Genomic DNA, 21,460 nt, shown 5'->3' on the forward strand with positions numbered 1-21,460 from the left:
ACAATATGCGCACACAGTCTGACAGCAGCTTCAGTGAAGAGTCCATGTTCCGAGTTGTAGGTTGTATTTCTTCCACAATCTGCACCTTCAACCTTACGTGCAAGCTTGCAGTGGTCTGCTGTCAGCAGCATCGCTATCTATCCTGATTTCTAAGGAGGGCCTGGAGTTTTCTGTAACGAACAGTAGTGCAGGCGTCCTATGACATGGCGAGGTGGGGGGACTCACAACTGAGTCACTTCTAATCGTGCAGTACAATTTTATGAGCACCATACCTCCAGTCTGTCTGGCTTTATTAGTGCTTTATTGCGATTTACCTATTTCTGGACCTCATATATAGCGTGCGTATTGCTTAGTATGCGCCAGGGTATCTAAACACGCTTGTACTGGCCCCCAAAAGGCTGGACAGAAAGAGCTGTAGTGGTATCTCTCGGTATATCCTTCTTCTGTGTGGCACAGCAGTCTATTTAGTGGGCAGTGACGCAACCTATCATATGTTAGCATGGTCAAGCCTTGCGCATTTACAGCAGGAAAACACTGCAAGGCGGTTGTGTCTAGACAGCTACATGCGTGGGAGGTCAAGACTCCACCGGGACCAGGCAAGCGAGAACCACCCTGCTAGGCTCAAACACAAGTCTCACCAAGACCGGGCAAAAAACCCACCCATCATCACACACCTTATGCCCCCCCCCCCAACAAACTCAGACCCAGCTCGACAACAGCAGGATCAACATTAGAAGAGGCAACATTGCACATTTGCCACTGTTTTGTTGTATGCTGTGAGTCAATAATAGCAGTGAAGCTTAGGTCTGAGATGACCCCGGACCCCACTGCACTCGTGGCAGCTATCGCTCTCCTTCGAGACGTCCGCGATCCCACGACCCCAGCCACCAGCTGCCCAGCAAAAGGCACATGCAGCTCAGCGGCAATACCTGCACCAACGGGCAAACACCAGATGGCAGGTGCCCCAATGGAGATGTTATGAGGTGCAAAGCATCAAGCCTGGCTGCCTGACACGTGGGAGTAGGCCATAGCCAATGCTCTCAGCATGTCTCACGCTTCCGCACTCCAGCTGCCACTGAGAGCTCCTTAGCACGATGATTGGGGGCTAAGGGGATCATGTACGTGCCGGCCATAGTAGAATGCTGGCTAGCAACAGGGATTAAAAGTGGATAATGGGTTATGGATCCGGAGCCTCACTAGAATGTGTAGTTACTTTCACCTTACCCAATTTGAGGACTGCGTTTTTATATTAGATAACCCCCACTTGTAGGAAAACACACAAAAACATTCTGAAGATGAGAATGGGCAGCAATTACATACACAGACTTGTCAAACACTGGGCAAGCCAGGAAAACCAGTTGGCATACCATTCAGGCTCAGGGCCACCTCCTTCCTTACGCATGCCTGTTTGTAAACAATGCAGTGTTTGGATGGCAAAGTCCCATTGCCCATGTTGTTGCCTGGGATTAATGTGCAGCAGGACACACCGATCTTGGCACACACCCCTCCCTCCATTGCGGTTATTATGTCCAACACATATAAATGTTCCTCCGGAATGTCATTGCACTAAGCCCGGCCAAAATAATCAGCAGTTGTTTTCGCTTGACCCTGATGCAACAGAGCTGTCTTCTTCTGTAGCCGATGTTGGTGCAACTCTGACAATTTTCTGCAGGAATCACCAGGGTTAGAGGGATGAGGGATCCCAGATGTTGCCATCCGGGGACAAGCTAGATTTAGCGAAAATTGCTGAACTACCAGGAGGTATCCATCAGCGTGGAGGTGCCCCATTGCATGTCTGGTATGTAAAGTATTGCACCAAAGTTCTCATACTAGCCAAGTGGAATAGTTCCTTTATCTCTGAAACACAAGTAATACAGTGTAAGTTTCTGTTCAATTAGGGGTTGCCTCTTCCCTTCTAACCACTTGTACCTATCTATCTTAGTATCCCATAGTTCTTGGCACGGGTAATCTGTGCTGGTGTTCAACCCTCTCCTACTAGACTCATTTCCTCTTGTATCATTGAGGTGGCTGTCCCTACCCTGGACCTCCATGTCTGGGGTTCCTTAGACATGCTAGGGGCCACTCTGGGACCACAGACTGAAACAGGAATGGGCCTTCTTTGTGCACAGGTGCCGTGGCTTTCCTACTTCCAAGAATCTCTTTGCTGGAAAGTCTCAGGGCCAAGCATTATCCTCTCCTATGGTGTTCCTCCTGCTCTTAATATCTAGCTCAGTTTAGATATCGCTAGGCTCTGTGAAAAGATACAGTGCCTAGGGATTGGCTTAGTAACAGGTCATATTCACTACTACTCTATGGGATTCTACTCTGTTTGGTTGTATCTTCGGCTCTAATCCTACATAGGTACAGGTGGAGAAGGCATTTCGCTTTTTCAGGGGCTATTTCTTGGGACAAGTAAAGTCTGTCAGTGCCTACTGCATGCAGTATCAGCAATCAGACTTAACATGACCTGGCTGATATCTGGGTGCTAACGGCTGATACCGTGTGTTGTGTAAGATTGGGCTGTGTAGTACTAGTGGGATGCTAGTGTTGGTATCAGTGTAATTATAGGTGACATGAACGAGGTCTCTACGCAAACGCTGGAAAATGTCGGGGTGGACTCCATTTGACTAGGCAAATCTTTGGCAAAGTATGTATGCAGCCCCACCCAAAGTAAGTAGTGGGTATACACATGAACAACAAAGCCAAACTTTTCCGAATATTGTCGGTCTTGGGAAGAATTCCATAGAAGACGTTTGTGGTCCTCTGGTCATATTGGGTTTCTTTACTTTTTAAAACAGTTAAAACATATTTGTGGAAAGAGTTTGTGGTCTGTAATTCCCACAGTTGCATCTTTATTGGGGTTATGGAAATGGTTGCTGCAAAGAGGCAGGCCACTGTAAAGGTGGTGCACTTTGGTGGCTCGATTACAGATCTGTTGCATAAGAGCTGTTAGTTGATTTAGTTCAGAAAACATTTGCATCCTTACATATGATGTAATCATCAATCATTCTTGGTGATTCCTGTGCCTGTTTTTTTTTTTTTAGGGGTTTGCTTTTACATTTATACATGTTATTTTAGTGGGGCAGCGGAAGGTAGCCCCAAAAGGGTTATCTACTTTTCCTTTTTTTTAATAAAACAGGGGGTTGCCTTAATTCTTTACTTATGGGTCATTGGTTCTTCCTCCTCACCATGACAAAAAGGATATTTTTTAAGGGATGGTCTTCGTGACCATGTGGATGAACTTGGTTATTTAATTCACGTTTTATGGGTGTCTACAGACTTCCAATATCATACCTTCTCTAGTGTGTGAGCAGGGGGTGCCTTTTGACCTACACATGCGTGAGGCGATATGTAAGGAGGGGGAGTGCCGTAATTGGGTGTCTTTGGCGATCGCAACGTGCCCTGAGGTTCTGTGTATACTTTTCTTGTCCCAGAGAGCGAATTGTGCAGTGGCACCCTCCCTAATGGCTCGAGGTGTCTTGGAAAGGCTCTGTTTCTAGCGGGTTCTTTTTGGGCTAGCTTTGGGCTCATTTTTACTGGTCTTCTGACCGTTTCCGTGTGTTTTACTGTGATTTGCTGTCTCCATTGTTGTTTACCGGAGGAGAGCTGTCCTGCGGCCCGCTTGTGTTTCTGATGTGGCAGTGTCCGAGATTGGGCTTATTGCCTCCCCGGATGGTGTGTAAGTCCTTGTGTGTTAGTTGACCGCTAGGCCGGATACGGCGGTGAGCATATTCTGGTGTATCTCGCACAGAACTATGTTGGACTTTTACGGACTCTCTTTTTCCCGGCACCACCTTTGCCTCTAACTTCATCTTTGTTACGGATCTTTGGGCCAGCTGTCCCCGGCTGTGGCCAGGGACTTCTGACCGGAGAGTCATTACTTATGTTGATTTGGAGGGACATGACGCAATGAGCAGGCTTTGGGATGTTTGAATAACTTTGAGGGAAAGGAGGAGGCAGAATAATGCAAAAATGAGAGTCCAGAGCGAGACCAGAACTCGTCTCAATTCATCCAACTGGAGGTGATGGGCTGGGACAGTTGGTTGCTCAAGTGAACCTCTCCTCCCAACCGACTCAGTGCCTCGCAGCGCTATGCCACCTGTCGGAACGTGTTTTGGTGAAAGTCATGGGGACTTTGCTATTCTGAGCGAACGGGAAACCTGGCTCCTGACTCTAAGGGATAGCCTCGTTTGGGAAATGAAAGGGGGCCTCCATTGGCTGAAGGCTTCTGGTCTATTGGGGGTGCTGCGATTAGGACTACTAGGCATGAAGGAATTTGTTTTATGGGCCGATGCCAGAGAATGGGGTCCTTTCGACATTGTCATTTTAGTCATTTGAAAAGGTTTGTGAAAGTTTTTTCATGTGACTTTTCTTTCTGAAGTGACATTTTTAATTTTGCAAATTGGTTTCGTTTTTAAGTTCAGTAAATGAAAACTAAGCAAACGTAAACTGCAATGGGAAGTCCAAACATAATTGTGTGTTTTAAACTGGAGATCTCCCTGGAGGGGTTCTGGGGTTAGAAGTAAATAAGTATTCCTTCTAGGTCATTTATTTTAAGAAAAGAGCAGGCACTGTTTCCTGGCAGTATATTGTTCTTTCTTATTGTCAATTTGTTTTCTCTTCATAGGTGATGTGGCTGTAAAAATGTTGAATGTTTCAGCTCCAACGCCGCAACAGCTCCAGGCTTTTAAGAATGAAGTGGGAGTGCTCAGGTAAGGTTACTCTTGGGTGCATAAGACATCTATAACATCATTCAAATTCTATTGAGCATGGAGGGAGCGGTATTTATAATGGTGGTTATTGTAGAGACCCATTTATCCATTTTCCCCTAAAGCCGTGACAACCATGTTTCAGAGGGACCCTACCTCCTTTCCACATCCAAGAGGATCTTTGCTTGTAGTAAAGCTATAATATCACAAATAGCAGCTGACCGTATTGATATGATAAATACATAAGATGAAATGTTACTCATATCTTCTTTCACTCCTGCTTCTAGTTCTTGAGCAAAAATGTACCTGCAGGTGTTTAAGGATGCGCACAGTGCTTGAGTCTCCGTCAAAGACTAGTACTTGTGCACCTCACTGTCTTCATATTCTGTCACTTCTCAGTGCTGTGAAATAGGCAGAAAGAGCATCGTAATGGGTGACGTCATTGGTGCTACAATTAACCATCTGCAGTTCAATTGACGAAGTGTGCCCTGTCCAGCAGTATTTGTAGTACACCCTATACAGTTGGAATAGCTGTGCTGCCTATACAGATTTTTGATTGTCATTCACAAGGTGGTAGTCTACAAATCAGCCTACCCTCGAAGCTTAGACTTTAAGGTTGATGAGGAGGTTTTCAAGGTGAATTTAGGCAGGATGGCTACTAAAGACTGAGAAGAGGCGGATCTTGGCACTTAGAGGCATTTAAGGTAAAACACGTGGCACTTTGTCCCAAGATTTCTCCCCAAATAGCCACTTTAGTTATAGGCACCTTTAACTTCACAATTTTCAGTTATTGAAGTTTTAACTTATTCCATTCTCTTCCTTTTTTGAAGGGTACAATGCTAGAATACGTCTTACTGAATCATCCCAGAAGAGGGAGGAAGCAGGCAAAAATTAAAGCTAAACAATGCAAGACTTAATAATGAAGCATGGATTCCTACCCATTTACCCCCACAGCCACCATTGCCCTTGACCAGGACATGAGCCTTAATTTACCCTCCATCTCTGTACTAGAAAATATAAAAATACCTCATTTCAGCCTTAAGATTCACCAAGATTACTCAAGAATGCCTGAACACATACTTTTCTTCCCTGATTAAATACCTTTAATTTTACTATCATTCCCACATAAGGCCTACAAACTCTGGTCACAACTCTAAGGCATGTAAGAAAAGGGAAGGTTAGGGCCTGGCAAATAGGTGCACTTGCCAGGTCGACATGATAGATAAACCGCGCACACACACTGCAGTGGCAGGTCCGAAATACCTTTCCAGGGCTACTCATGTGGGTGTCACAATCAGTGCTGCTGGCCCACTAGCAGCGTTTGATTTACAGGCCCTGGCACACTTAGTGCACTTTACTAGGGTATTACCAGTAAATCAAATATGCCAGTCAGGGAGAACCAATTGTAAACACGATTTACACAGGGAGCACTTGCACTTTGACACTGATTCGCTTTGGTGTCATTTGAGGAATCTGCACAAACCTTGCTATCAAAATAAAAGTCTGCTCCTACCAAGTTTATCTATCTTTTGGAGTCATAGCAGAAACTTCCTGGCAGATGGCACAGTTCTTTGGTACATAGTACAGCCGTGAGCAATATATATTCCTTATATATTGCTTACAGTATGGGTCAAAGTATGGCCTGCACTATTTTGTATTGCTTTGCTCTGTAACTCCCTCTTTTCAGAGCAGAGACGACTTCCTGCCTTTACTCGGAACACATAGGGCTAGATGTAGGTAAAGTACATTTACCGATTCTAAAATACCAAATTTTACCGATTCAGAATTTTAGAATCGGTAAATGCTATGTAGGGAAAAATTTGGTAAGTATTACCGAATCGTTAAGATTTTGTATTTACCGAATCGGTATTTACCGATTCGGTAATTCCCATTCATTCCTATGAACCTGAAGGCCGATTCGGTAAAATAGGGAAAGAGTCAAGGGTGGCAGGGTGTCACATTGACACCCTGTTGCACCCCTGAATAGTGCTTGTGTGCACATGTGGCACACATACATGCCCTAAGGATAAGCATTTACAGAGGTATTCGTTATTTACCACCAACTAATAGTTGGTGGTAAATAATGAATCCTTAAAGCACAGAAGCACTCTTCAAAGTGCTTCCTACATGTCATTTACCGAATCGGTAAATACCGAATCGGTAAATGATGATTCGATCAATACAGAATCGCTAAATACCGATTCGGTATTTACCGAATCTGCCCTACATAGCAAATGGCTCAATACCGGTCGGTAAACCTGAAATGTACAGATTTTCGGGTTTACCGACCGGTAATGGGCCACCTACATCGGGTCCATAGTGCCTTTACTCGTAAAGCACAGTGGCACCATTTTAGGTTCTCCAGTTATTTTTCCGCTTTGGACATGAAAAAAAAACCCTGTTATGCATTTTTTTTTCGACCTCAAGTTGTTTTCTCAATTCTGGGGAAAGTGTGAGTTTTCGTGTCATAATGCGCTTTATGAACTGCTCTAGTCTGTTATTCCTCAAGGACTTTGTTACGTGCTGTAACAGAGCCATGCAGAAAAACTCTCCATGTTGCCTCGCCAGCAGCCCACAAGGTCTATGCTGAGATTTCTGGAGCAATTTCTATTTTTCAGAAGGCGATTTATGCAATGCAAGTCTGCATTGCCCAGAATGCTGTAGATCAGTGGTTCCTAACCTTTGGACTTCAGTGAACGTCCACTTAATCATTACTAGAACCCAGGGATCACCAGTGACTCATTATTGGAACCTGAGGACCCCCACTAACTCATTAACACAAGCCAGGGACCCGGCCTAAGCATTTTTTAGGATTTGAGCCGCAAAACAATATGCCGAAAAATACAGAAGCAAGCATTCATCTAACATGCACACAAATTCTGAAATATTTAATTTAATTTGCAAACAAGTTAAAAACAATTCTACATTTGAAGTACAATGACAAGGTTAGAGTTTCCTAAATTCAACTAAGTCCACTCATCATCCAGACTATATTCTGTTTGATGCACTTGCACTACCCCCACAAATCAATAAGGATACTATCTTAATTTTTAACCTTCAGTTTAAAATTCCTATACATTTACAGAATGTCTTAAATTTTCCAATTTTGCATTTTTTTGTTATATATACTTTATTATTCTGTTAATATGATTTACATTTCTAAGAAGTCGTACGCCCCATGAGTAGGCTTTGTGGGCCCCCACGGGACCTAGACCACAGGTTAAGAACCACTGCTGTTTATGTTGAAACAAGACTCAATGCAGTTACTGGTAGTACACGTGAGTGGTTTGAAAGAACTCCAGGGTAAATCTCTGAACGAATGACCTAGGATAGAAGTGAGTATTGAATTAAGAAAACATCTAAATAGAATTCAGCTCTATGAGGGTTAGTTAGACAAATGTTAATTCCCTATCATTTGGATGCTGTAAGTACCAACCACCCACCAATCCTTTCTAATATCTATGAGCACAGTTTAGTCATTGTTATTGTGGCAGTCTGCCGGTCCAGTTTTGTCAAATATAGTGTCCATCACAATGTTCCATTTCTCCCCCATTATTGCTCTGTTTGGTTTAAACTACTGTCAGAAGTCTCATCAGTTTTAGGAATAAACATTTTGTATATTTCAATTAAATGCATACTTTGATCTCACCAGCAGAATCTTGTCCATTATTTTAACTTTGACAAAAGCATATAGTCCGCTCTGGTCTAGCCATCTTTTCAGGATTTTAGGTATCATCCTTTTTATTCTATGGCTACACTGCATTTCTTTGTTGGACTAGGATCTGGAGGCTGACACTTGGGAGCTGGAATTGGCTCCAGATCTACCACTACTGACTGTTGTGATGAAATCCTAGTCCATTTCTCCAATTTCATGGCCTAGGAATTTGATAGCTGGTTCACCAGAAAGAAGACCATGCCTGTTTATTATTATTTTTTAGATAGTGGAAGATCTTTAGTCTCTTAGCATAAGTACCTTGTCCATTAATTTTAAGCGAGGAGATGATCAACGTTTATTTTTATTCAACTGAGCCATTATGTACCTAAAGTATTGTGTAAATCAAGTCCCTTTTCCTGAGGGGAAGGAAGCCTATATCGATAAATGATCTTTGGGATATGTTCGAGGTTTGCGTAAATAACTCAAATGCACACTAACTGTAGTCTGCAGGCTGTAGCTACCCTCGATCCTACAAACCTACCTTTGAACAGGTACCTATCTGCAATGCACATACCTTCAGCATTTCACTCCAATCTTCAGCATTTCACTCCAAAGCTTTATATTATACTTATTGGTTCAGTACCATTACGGAGCATAACTATGTATCATCACTGTCATCAGTGAGATGTCCTTTTATATACTTTTAATTTGTGGGCATATCCTAAACCCTGACCAAACCTGACTAGCAGGGTGGATTTTGAAAGGCATTGTGTAGAAAGAGGGTGTCCGGCATTTTAAAAATTGAAAGTTTCTCAATGTTGTCACAGATGGTGGCAACCTCTGTTTTTCACTGTATAAAATAACTAGATGAGTGGGATCAACCACTTGCCTTTTTTCTAGTCTCACCAGAAGCCTGCACCAGTCTGGCAGGTGATCATAGTAACAGTTAATAATGCTTAGTGTGTGAAAGTGGAATGCAAGTTATGGTTTGTCTGGCTGTTGTGGGGATTACGGAATTTGGTGTAACCATAACTTGCAGATTCCAGTGCTTTTCCATTTTTAATCATTAATGCACTATAATTGTATTATTTTTTTAATATAATCTTTTTTATTGATTTTTAACTTGTCACATTCAGAATTGCATTTGCATATATTCTGTTACAAATAAGACATTTATATATCAACAATTTTTGTGCACAGTGTTGTAGTCCATCATTACATGCCAATTGTGATTTTTAAGATGGATTTCTGAGGTTATTTTAAACGTATGTTAACCAATAACTATACCACCTATAACTTCACTTTAACCTTTGTTATTTTAATGTGTATATACATGTTTAAAGGTACTTCTGATAGAGACTTCTAACTGCAGATTCTTCTCCTTTTGACTACTTCTCCAGGGTCAGACTGGATCCGGAAACGTTTGAGTAGTACCTCTGTTCGCCATCATTTGGCACCGCGTGCCTCGGCAGTGATGCTGTTCTATTCCGGAAAGCCAATATAGGTGCGACTACCTTGCTTTGACGTCCGTTCTTTTCTTTCTAAACAATTGGATGCAGATCCTGAGCTACCTCTCATTTCTTTCTAGTCAGGAACTAGTAGCATCCAGTCCACTGCCCCCCAAATTACATCCACAGCTCTATCTGCCATACGTCATCATCATCCCTATGTGGAGCACGGCTACCTGCTTGGAGGAAGGATTGAACACTTTTTACTGGCTTGGCAGGCGATTATATCAGACAGGTGGGTCCTGCAAATTGTCCAGAAGGGCTACTGTGTAGATGTCCTTGCCGCCAGGCACACTTTTTACCTTCCTCAGAATGCCAGACGTAGGACCATCTGTCCGTCTTACGGCAGGAAACCCTTTTGGTCAAAGGGGCTGTTGAGAGGGTTTTTGCATTGGAAGTGGTTTGTTATTGTTACTCCTGCTACTTCCTGGTTCCAAAGAAGGATGGAGGCCTTTGGCCTTTTGTAGACCAGTACCCTCTCAATGACTGACTCGGGTCTTGTCTGCCCTTGGTCCTGGAGACTGGATGGCTACCGTAGACCTGCAGGACACTTATTTTGACATCCGCGTCCTGCAGGTCTACAGGTGCCATCAGCCGTCCATGGTGGGACAGGAGCATTTTTTGTTCACTGTACACCACTTTGGACTCACCAGTGCCCCTTGGGTGTTCATGAAAGGGATAGTGGTGATGGAAGCACATCTTCAGAGGTCAGGGGACCCAGTTTTCTCCGATCAACCTACCAAAGTCACACCCCCTTCTCAGACACTCCCTTTCACCCTGAACCATTCTGGACACTGTCCAGTTGTGTGCCTTTCCCCCGAAAAGGAGGGCCCAAGATATTCAGACTATGACCTCTATCTTTCAGCCTACGTTCTGGATTTCAATGAGGTCAACTCTGAGCTGCTGGGTTTGACGGCCAACTGCATCCTTCTGGAGAAGTATGCCAGGAGCCATATGCGGGCTCTGGAGTAAGTGTAAAGTTTCAGTGGACCCAACATAAAGGGGACCTCCCCAATAATATACAGATCTCTTAGGACACTGCAAAAGACCTGCAGTAGTGGTTGCTCAGTCGCGATTGGGTCAGTAGCAGTACCCTCTCCCTATCCCATCCAAAACTAACATTGATGACCGAAGCATTGTTCTGGGCTTGGGTGTGAAGGACTGGGTTCTTTAAGACCCAGCGGTGCCAGGGCACAACACCTGAAACCTTCGTGGGTAACCTGCTCCGGCGTACGAATCACAGAGACACGGGACACTTCCTTTGACGTCAAAGATTCAAGGTTTATTTGCTGCAGGGAACACAGAGATCACGACAAGTACACAGCGTGCAACTTGGGGAGACTGCTTCAAATTGGTTCTGTGGATCGCTCCTTTTATACAGTTTTTACCCATAGGATTACATTGAACACAAAAGTTTACAACCCGGTTCCCACCATTATCCCCCAGAGGGGTCGCTTTGGTCACTTTGAAACACACGAGGTCCGGAACATAAGTGCGGAAACATTTGGCGGTTCCCAACTGCAAAAACCATCTTCCCACCATTAGCAAATTCCAATCAGCAGTAAAACAGATCGAAATAGGAACAAGGACAGGTGCAGAGGAAGACGGAGACAGTGGGGAGATCGGAAAGGGTGTAAAAGGGGAGGTATCGGGAAACACGAGATACAGGCATCAAAGGGACGTGCCTAATGAGATGCACGGCTGAGACAATAAGTCCGTGCGGCAAGATGAGCCTCGAGCGGCGCCATCTGCCTTACAGTAGCAACCCCCTCGTCATAAAGACACTCACAAAGAACATGTGTCTTCCGCAAATATCTTGGGAGTCCCAGGGTCGCGAAGCGGACAACGTCCGTTCGCTGGCTACTTGAGGGCAAGAGACAAAATGGATGCCGTATCTAAGATGGAACCCGTGGGTACAGATGAAAAACCCACATAACAAACGAACGGTTTAAGTTAGCACAGCGAAACTGCGCACACTTACTAAACTCGTCATTTGCGGTTCATAGATACCAGACTCGACCATATTCGTGCGAGTCGAAAACACCACTTACAATTGTCACGGAACCTCAGACGCTCCTTTTGCCCTCATGTAGGCAAGCACTAGTCGGAATCATATTCGATATTCATCAGACCATCGAGATGTTGCTGTAGCATAGCTCTGTCCAACCGAGTCCCCTTGGTAACAGATGGTTGTCTCATACACGTTGTAGCACAGAGGCCACATAAGGCAGGACCACACTGCACACAAAGGCAACACGTGACCAGGAACACTACAACGACTCCGATGATCATCAGAATTTTCCAACCCCAAGTCGACATCAGGCCCCAAAACCATCCAAGTAGCGTCCAATCCCCTACATCCACGTGTATGGATTCGGAGATCTTATGCAACCTCGAGATGGCTTGATAGACAGTAGGAGCATTATCTGGAATGAAAATGCAGCAGCTCGAATGGATCACCTTACATACCCCACCTCGATCTGCTAAGATGACATCTAAAACCATGCGGTTTTGTAACGTCATAAGTCTCTCCGCCTGAAGTTCTGTGGTGATATTACCAAGGGCACTGGCAGTAATATTAGCTGTCGATTCTACCACTCGAGTCAACTGTCTCAGGTTCCTACTATTGACCATAGGTCCCCAAAACGGGAGGTAACCCTTGAAAAAGTCTCCTGCCTCTTGACCGGCAGTATCCTCTTCACTAATTACGCCTCGCACAACTCTAGTCTTATGATAATCGGCATCTACAGTGAACGTCGGAGGCAACAGATTTGCAATAAAACATGAGCCCATGAAGTCAGCGGGCAACCATGTGTATGCACGATCATAACAGATAAAGTATGTACCCTTGGCAGCCAGAAACACAGGGGACGAGGACATCGGCAGAATGTAATTTTCAGTGCAAGCACTTGCTCCAAGTCGGGCTTGCGATCTTCGGCCACGACCCATAAGACAAAAATTACCAGTGTGGGGTACGACCCATATCGGAGGCGAGCTTTTAAGCTGCTTCTCGCTAGTGAACACACTATATTCACCTCTACTTAGGACCCTATAGGCCTGTACCTCTTCTTCGGGAATAAGCGAAGGATCATAGATCTCACTATCTAAATCCTCTATTGCTATCGACAAAGGTTTTTGATACGAGGTAGGACCAGAGTAGGGGGAACGTGGTTCTCGAATGGGGTGGAAACCCAGTGCGCTTCGAAACATTGTTTGAAATGCTCGAGCTGACCCTTGGGAACTATACGGTAACACCAGATATGGAATTCCCTTATCCGTAGTATGTGGCATCAACCCACACACCCAACAATTAGTAGTGTTAACCACTAACTGATGCTGATGGAGGAGCTGAATAAAGGAATTGTTGCGGAATTCTACACGTCTAGCCTGCTCGTGTTCCGGTAACATGTGAAAGGAATGGGGAGAAGCAGTAGAGGTAAGATTAGGGTAAGGAGTAGGAGTAGGTGTAGCAGGTAAGAAGTAAGACATCGTGTAATACACCCCACCCGCCAATAATGCAGAAGCAGTCAAAAACAATACAAACAGTTGGAATATGAAACATTTGGTACGACTGAGTTGCTGCAGCTTGAATCTGTGGACTTGAGCCCCCTCCAAATCATTCAGCTTCGAGAATGCCATTCCCTACGACCGTCCGCAACGTTTCTTGACGCACTTCGTTCTGTGCAGCAATAGTCAATCCCTAGGAGTTCCTAGGAACCGACGGCCTTTAACCTAGCGTCAAGACCTACTGTCCAGAAGGAAGTACGCGCGCGGCCCTACGGCCTTCAATGCACAATATGTACGTATGCAAAAACAAAGTCTCTCAGCTGTAAAGGCAAAAGTATAAGGAATGAAGCTCAATATATGTACAGAAATAATTACAGTAATACGAAAGTTCAAAACTGATCACGGAAAACGGGATGATGCAGTTGTCAATACAGCAAGGCAAGATCTTTTTATTTGTCCTTAGTGCGAGATCGCAAAAAGTATCGAGTTTTCCCAGGACGTGTCTGCTCGTCAAACAAAGGATCCGTTGAAGAGACAGCGTCCTGCTGATCAGTTGAGTGTTCTGGTCTTGAGTCTTTTGATGCTAATCGTTCAACAGTGTCTTTCTGCTGCGCTGAGGATTCTTCAACAAGCTGTGCGTCGCTAAAAGGCACAAACGCCGGCAAAGTTTCTGTTTCAGATGACGCAATGCCTCTCCTTACCCACGGGTCTGCCGGCAAAGGGATGGGGACTCGTTTGGTGTGCGTAGCATGCACCCAATTCTTACGTCCCTCGAGACGAACGGCAGTCCTCGTGGCCAGGAGCACTTGATAGGGTCCGGTGAACCTCGGGTCCAGGTTATTCTTGCGTGAAAAGTTCCTTGTCACCACCCAGTCTCCGGGCTGGAGCTGGTGGCCTGGACCCTCTGTCTGCGTCGGCAATGCGTCGTAAACCTGTTGGTGAATTAACCTCAGTTTAGCAGTCAAGTCATGCAGATAATCGATCAACATTGGGTACTCAAGATCAGAAAACATTCCTGGCCTAGGAACCCCCCACACATTCGCAGGACGGCCGAACACTATTTCATAGGGACTAAGCCCTACTCGGGAGTGTACAGTCGCCCTAGTTGACAATAATGCTAGAGGCAAAGCGTCAGGCCACGAGAGACCAGTCGTAGCCTGAATCTTCGCTAACTTTAGTTTAAGGGTGCCGTTGTACCCTTCAACCAATCCAGCTGACTGAGGATGATTGGCGCTATGGAATTTTTGATTAATTCCAAGGCCCTTACACACACTCTTCATCACACTTCCAACAAACTCACTTCCGTTATCTGACCACACGACTCTAGGCATTCCATACCGAGGAAAGTATTCCTTCAGTAGGATTTTCGCAGTAGACAAAGCAGTATTGTCTTTGAGGGGATAGGCCTCGATCCATCGGGAGAATGCGCAAACCACAACTAAAACGTATTTCAGGTTATTGCATCGCTCCATATGGATGAAGTCCAATTGAATCACCTCAAAGGGATACGAAGGGGGAGCAAAACTGCCAGGAGTAGTTGGGGTTCCTTTGCCAGGATTGTACATTATGCACACCATACAATTCTTCACCAGACGTTCAGCACATTTTGTAATGCCATCATTCTTCCATACAGCAGCCAGCAACTTGCAAATACCTTTCGCGCTAATATGTGCTAACCCATGTGCCATTGTCACAACGGCCAGCACATACGCATCCGGCAACATCCATCTTTTCTGATCCGACAAATCAATCCAACAACCATTCGCATCCAACTTTCCCGTACTTTCTTTCCACTTCGTCTTTTCAGTCTCAGTGGCCTCATTCTGAATTGCTTTCACACTCTCGATAGTATCTTCACACATACTCGATTCTGTAGGCCACCTAACCGAACTCGTCACGTACATTCGAGTGCTAAGGTTCCGGGCAGTCTCCTTAGCAGTCTCGTCCGCAAACGCATTACCACGACCAACATCATCCGTCACCTTACGATGCGCACTACACTTAACAATCGCAACTTGCGTAGGCAAAGTCAGTGCATCCAAAAGATCATTCACAAGCTGGCCATGCTGAATCTTCGTACCGTGCGACGTCAAGAAACCTCTCTCTCTCCACAATCGTCCAAAGCTGTGAGCAACACCAAACGCGTATTGACTGTCGGTAAACACATTCACACGTTTCCCTTTCGCTAACACACATGCTCTAGTAAGAGCAATCAGCTCCGCAGCTTGGGCAGAATTCTGATTCACCCTTGCAGTCTCAACAACAGTATCCAATGTTACAACAGCATAAGCAGTAGTCACATCGCCATTCGGCAACTTAAAACATGACCCATCCACATACAGAGTGCCATCCGGATCTTCCAATGGGGTGTTTTTAAGGTCCACTCGACCTTTTGTTTCCTCTTCAGTCCTCAAGTAGCAGTCATGTTCTGCTACTTCATCTGACTCTGTGCTAATTGGTAACAAGGTTGCCGGGTTCAGAACGTTACAACGTTTTATCTGAATGTGGCTTGCCAAGAGCGTCAATTCGTACCCAGACAACCTCGCACTCGTCAAGTGCTGAGTTTTCGTTCGATTCAAAAGAGTATCGACTGCATGCGGAACCATCACCGTAAGCATATTATCCATGACCAATCCTGCTGATTGTCGGATGGAGACCGCAGCTGCCGCTGTTGCTCGTAAACAACTCGGCAATGCTCTAGCTACTGGGTCCAAGGTCGAGGAAAAATATGCACATGGACGTTGCTTACCACCAAAAGGTTGCGTTAAGACACTCAAAGCACAACCTTCCCTCTCGTGAACATATAACGTAAACGGCTTACTGTAATCAGGGGTACCTAACACAGGAGCCGAACACAATGAATCACGCAGTTCAGAAAAACTTTTCTGACATTCTTCCGTCCATGGTAAAGGAGTTGAAACATCCTTGCACGTAAGAGCTACCAATGGTTTCGCTAGCAATGAAAAATTCGGAATCCATTGCCTGCAGTACGACGTGATACCTAGAAAGGCACGCACATCTCTTTGGGTTTTTGGCACAGCCATTCGCGCAATCGCTGCAATTCTCTCTGGGGTCAATCTCCTTCCCTCCTTTGACAATAAGTGACCTAGATAGGTTACTTCTTGACAACAATATTGGAGTTTAGAAGGTGACACCTTGTGATTTAACTCACAGAGATGTTGCAGCAACGACACCGTAGCAATTTTGCAAATGTCCTGAGTATCAGCAGCCACCAATAAGTCGTCGACGTATTGGATCAAGGCCGCACCAACCGGCAACCTAAATGCATCCAGTTGATCCTTCAAGGCTTGACTGTAAATAGATGGACTTTCACAGTAGCCCTGAGGAGCGCGTTTGAACCGGAAGCTGCGTCCACCGAGAGAGAAACCGAAAAGGTCCCTGCTCTCTTCGGCAATCGGGATGCTGAAAAACGCATTTTTCAAATCAATCACCGAAAACCATGATGCAGAAGCTGGAATCAGAGTCAGTAGCGCCGTGATGTCAGGCACAACAGGAAATTGAGGAACCACAATTTTATTTACCTCCCGTAAATCGATAACAAAGCGATAAACAGGCGGTTTTGAAGGATCAGTACGTTTAAGAATGGGCAGCACAGGGCTGTTGCACACGTTTCCCCGAGTCTCTTCAATAACATCTTTCTCGATCAAATCATAGATGATCGCCAACAGTGCTCGTTCACCATCAAGGGAGATACGATATTGGGGAATACGTGGCAGCCGCACATTAGATTTCAACTGAACAACATAAGGGGAGATATCAAGCAGGCCCACGTCATTTGGACCTGTTGCCCACAAAGACGCAGGAAGAGAACTCAATTCCGGTGGGAGCTTATCGAGGGACAAATACATGGGAGAGACTACCCTCTCTCCTAACGTAAGCTTTACACCCGCAGGAGAACAATACAGAGTTGCGTACAAACGTTTAAGCAAATCCAGGCCCAAAAGATTTTCGCCACAACCCGTAGTTAAAATCAACGGAGCTTCTAGCTCACGTGGCCCAATTTGAAGGGGCAAAGGGCGCGAAACTGGATTGCTAACAGGGGCGCCAGAGAATCCAACGGAAACATTTGTTAAGCCAGACAAAGGTGCGCCAGGGAGTTTCGAATACATGATAGAACTTTTCGCTGCACCAGTGTCCAACAGAAAAGGCTCAACGACGCCCGATGTAGCAACTGCGACGTAAGGCCCTCTCTGATCAACCGGAACTGATACCACTCCCTCTCCTTGTCTATGGCTGTCCTAGTAATTACTGTCGTCAGTCCCCTGATCGACGTAATAATCGTCTACATTGTACTGCGCAGATCGTCCTTGCGATGATCCACGTTGATCGAAACAATTATTAGAAGTAGATGAGTTATCTGAGCGATCGTTCTGAGCACCACGACCTCTACCACGTGATGTTTGCTGCGAACCACCACGACCTCCTCTAGATGAGTTACCACTATTACGTTCGTTTAAAACAGGGCAATTGAATTTAATGTGTCCCTCCTGTCTACAATAAGCACATTGATTGTACCCTAACGAGGATCTTTGGGAGGAGGAGTCATTACGGGTTTGGGATCTGTTTGATTGTGGCTGTGACCTATTCTGTTGCGAATTATTCTGATTTGACCGCGGAGGATACGCTTGTTGCAACAACACTTTAGTTTTTAGCTCTTTCGTCTTTTTATCAGCACGGTCAATCTCTTCTTTCTCTCTATTTTCATAGTATTGTGCCGTAGCCAATATCTGAGCCGAAGTAGAAACGGCCCATGCACTTTCCGAATTTCTCAATTTATTGCTCAAGTCGGGCGATAAATTTGAAACAAATTTATCCACAAACAACCTTTGACCACCCTCCGTGCCCATATCCTGACCACTATGGTCGATGAATGCCTCCTCAAACCTCGTAAAGAAGTCTGATACACTCTCATCTTTCTTCTGCTTACAGGCTGACAACTTGTCCCAATTCACCTTCATAGCTGGCATAAGAGTTTTCATTAATGTTATTATTCTTTGAGGGAGAGCAGCAATCAACTGTTCAGGCTTAGCGCCACCAACTTGCAACCCATCTGCCGCTACAATGGCCGCCCAATCACCACCTAGTTCATTTGCGTGATCTTCCTGACGAATCTTAGCCCATACCGGTTGCGGTACGACATTGCCAAACAACATGTCGATATCGGCAAGATTCATTATCGTAGCATCTACGAGCTGCGATAATTCTTTGTAATACCCTGCAGGATTTTTGCGAGGGTCAGGCAAAGATTGCTTCACCTGCAACACTTCCGATCTTTTCCATGGGAGATGTATCCATACTCTCTGGAAATGCGGCGGAATAATAGGAATAGCAGTAGCATCGCCTGGCATCCACACTGGTGGAACTTCCCGCATAGGGTATTGGCCAGACTCGTCTGGTTGTTTTTCAATATCCTCAACGAACAATGCATGAGGGATGGGAGCCGGACGAAGAGATAGCAATCGTTCAACAGCACGTCGAACGTTAGTATCCACTATCAGCCCATTTGCGAACTGAAGCTGAAGATCAGACAGAGCGGTGAGCACCTCGTCAGGTGCATCAGCCGCTATTTGATCATAAAGGAACTTACACATTTCGTTAAACACATATCTCTGTGTTGGCATATTAAATTGACAAAATGTTTCGAGGACAACACGGGGTGGACTTCTCTGAGGATTTACCATCCAACCCATCGCCATATTATATAGCGCAACGCGTTCTCTGTTTCCAGGAAGCTGACTACGTCTCTGAGGACCATCGGAACCAGCGGACCCATGAACAGGTCCGAGCGAATGAAAGAAGCTAGCCGCAAGAGGAGAATTGCGACTACGAGTAGAGGGAGACGAATAAGACACAGGGCTAACAAGAGAAGGAGTAGAAACAGTAGCAACAGCAGGAGTTAACAAAACAGGAGCAGTAGCAGGAGCAGTAGCGGGAACAGGAGTATGTGGAAGCGGAGGAGCAGTAGGAATAGAAACAGACAAAGAAGCAGGAACAGTCGGAAGAACGGGTGCAGGTTGAGGAACAGGCGGAGGAGGAATAGGCGGAAGAACAGGTACGGCAGGGACCACAGGAGCTGCGGTACCCTGTACGTACGGAGGTGGCGACTTCATAAGATAAGACATTAAGGGATCCTCAACTGGCTCTTCCTTCTTTTCCGACTCCGTTGGTAAAGCGGGGTAACATTTATCTACAGTCATACGCTGTAATCGGTCAAACACTTCCTTATCCTTAACCTCCTTATCTCGCTGAAACTGCTCTGCTTTCTTCACTATAGTAGCAACATTATCTCGCTGATTACGTTTAGTCTGTCTGATCTCTTTCTGTCGGGCTTCTTTGCGCCACAACCGAAAGGCATCAAACATGGCCGGCCTTGACTTTCTTTCGAACAATTTAATCTCTAAATTATCTAAGATCGGGGCCTCGAAGCTACCATGAGGTGGCCAACGAAGGTCGCCGTCCTTTTTCGTGTATTTAATCCAGTAATCGTTAAAGGTAACTGGGCCTAGCCCATGCTTACTATAGAGCTCATACGTGGGAGTTCCAACCGGAGGTATCGGACATGAGTCCTCCAATCGGGAATCCATACCACAAGGCCTGAAACAACTAAACAGAGTACTACGACCAGGCATCTTGCACACTAGCCGAGTTTCACAAACTTCAAGGGTTACGGGATTTACCAAGTCCCAGCAAAGAACAAAACCCTCGGTTTTTGGCGGCTGCAGTCGTCAAACAACACAACAAAGTACGCTAGCAAAGTGTCACCAACAAAAACACTCACACAGCGCTAACAACAAAAACACTCGCTAAAGTGTCAACAACCAAGAACTATGGGAGCGACCCACAAATACTTAACTCAAAGATCGATGGCGTCTCCAGGAAGGCCCGTCAATCGTCTCGCTATACCAAGGTCTACGCCAGGCGCCAAAACAGGTCTACAGTCAGGGCAGCAGTCCGTCGCTGCCGTCCGGAGGCGGGAATCTTCGCGGGAAAAGTCTTCGGGCCACTTATTTCGACAACAGGATCGATGAAGCGGAGTGCACCTTCCCTCGGAGATTTCACACGAAGTTCCTCACGATCGTCGGGCTTGGACCGGTACCACTGATGCAGCCCCACGTTGGGCGCCAACTGAAGGACTGGGTTCTTTAAGACCCAGCGGTGCCAGGGCACAACACCTGAAACCTTCGTGGGTAACCTGCTCCGGCGTACGAATCACAGAGACACGGGACACTTCCTTTGACGTCAAAGATTCAAGGTTTATTTGCTGCAGGGAACACAGAGATCACGACAAGTACACAGCGTGCAACTTGGGGAGACTGCTTCAAATTGGTTCTGTGGATCGCTCCTTTTATACAGTTTTTACCCATAGGATTACATTGAACACAAAAGTTTACAACCCGGTTCCCACCATTATCCCCCAGAGGGGTCGCTTTGGTCACTTTGAAACACACGAGGTCCGGAACATAAGTGCGGAAACATTTGGCGGTTCCCAACTGCAAAAACCATCTTCCCACCATTAGCAAATTCCAATCAGCAGTAAAACAGATCGAAATAGGAACAAGGACAGGTGCAGAGGAAGACGGAGACAGTGGGGAGATCGGAAAGGGTGTAAAAGGGGAGGTATCGGGAAACACGAGATACAGGCATCAAAGGGACGTGCCTAATGAGATGCACGGCTGAGACAATAAGTCCGTGCGGCAAGATGAGCCTCGAGCGGCGCCATCTGCCTTACAGTAGCAACCCCCTCGTCATAAAGACACTCACAAAGAACATGTGTCTTCCGCAAATATCTTGGGAGTCCCAGGGTCGCGAAGCGGACAACGTCCGTTCGCTGGCTACTTGAGGGCAAGAGACAAAATGGATGCCGTATCTAAGATGGAACCCGTGGGTACAGATGAAAAACCCACATAACAAACGAACGGTTTAAGTTAGCACAGCGAAACTGCGCACACTTACTAAACTCGTCATTTGCGGTTCATAGATACCAGACTCGACCATATTCGTGCGAGTCGAAAACACCACTTACAATTGTCACGGAACCTCAGGTGGCCACTTGGCAGATA

General features: G+C 45.6%; 1 protein-coding gene across 2 annotated transcripts in view; it reads left to right on the plus strand.

Annotated features, from left to right (window-relative positions):
- Positions 1-21,460, plus strand: part of BRAF (B-Raf proto-oncogene, serine/threonine kinase) — a 759,203-nt gene that overhangs the window by 503,878 nt on the left and 233,865 nt on the right. For both annotated transcript variants that reach the window (XM_086953040.1, XM_086953041.1), the window contains exon 12: positions 4,628-4,712. In XM_086953040.1, the coding sequence (XP_086809166.1) occupies positions 4,628-4,712 (85 nt within the window). The remainder of the gene's footprint in view (positions 1-4,627; positions 4,713-21,460) is intronic.

The sequence above is a fragment of the Lissotriton vulgaris genome, chromosome 1_2 (assembly GCF_964263255.1).
Source record: "Lissotriton vulgaris chromosome 1_2, aLisVul1.2, whole genome shotgun sequence".
Taxonomy (NCBI): domain Eukaryota; kingdom Metazoa; phylum Chordata; class Amphibia; order Caudata; family Salamandridae; genus Lissotriton; species Lissotriton vulgaris.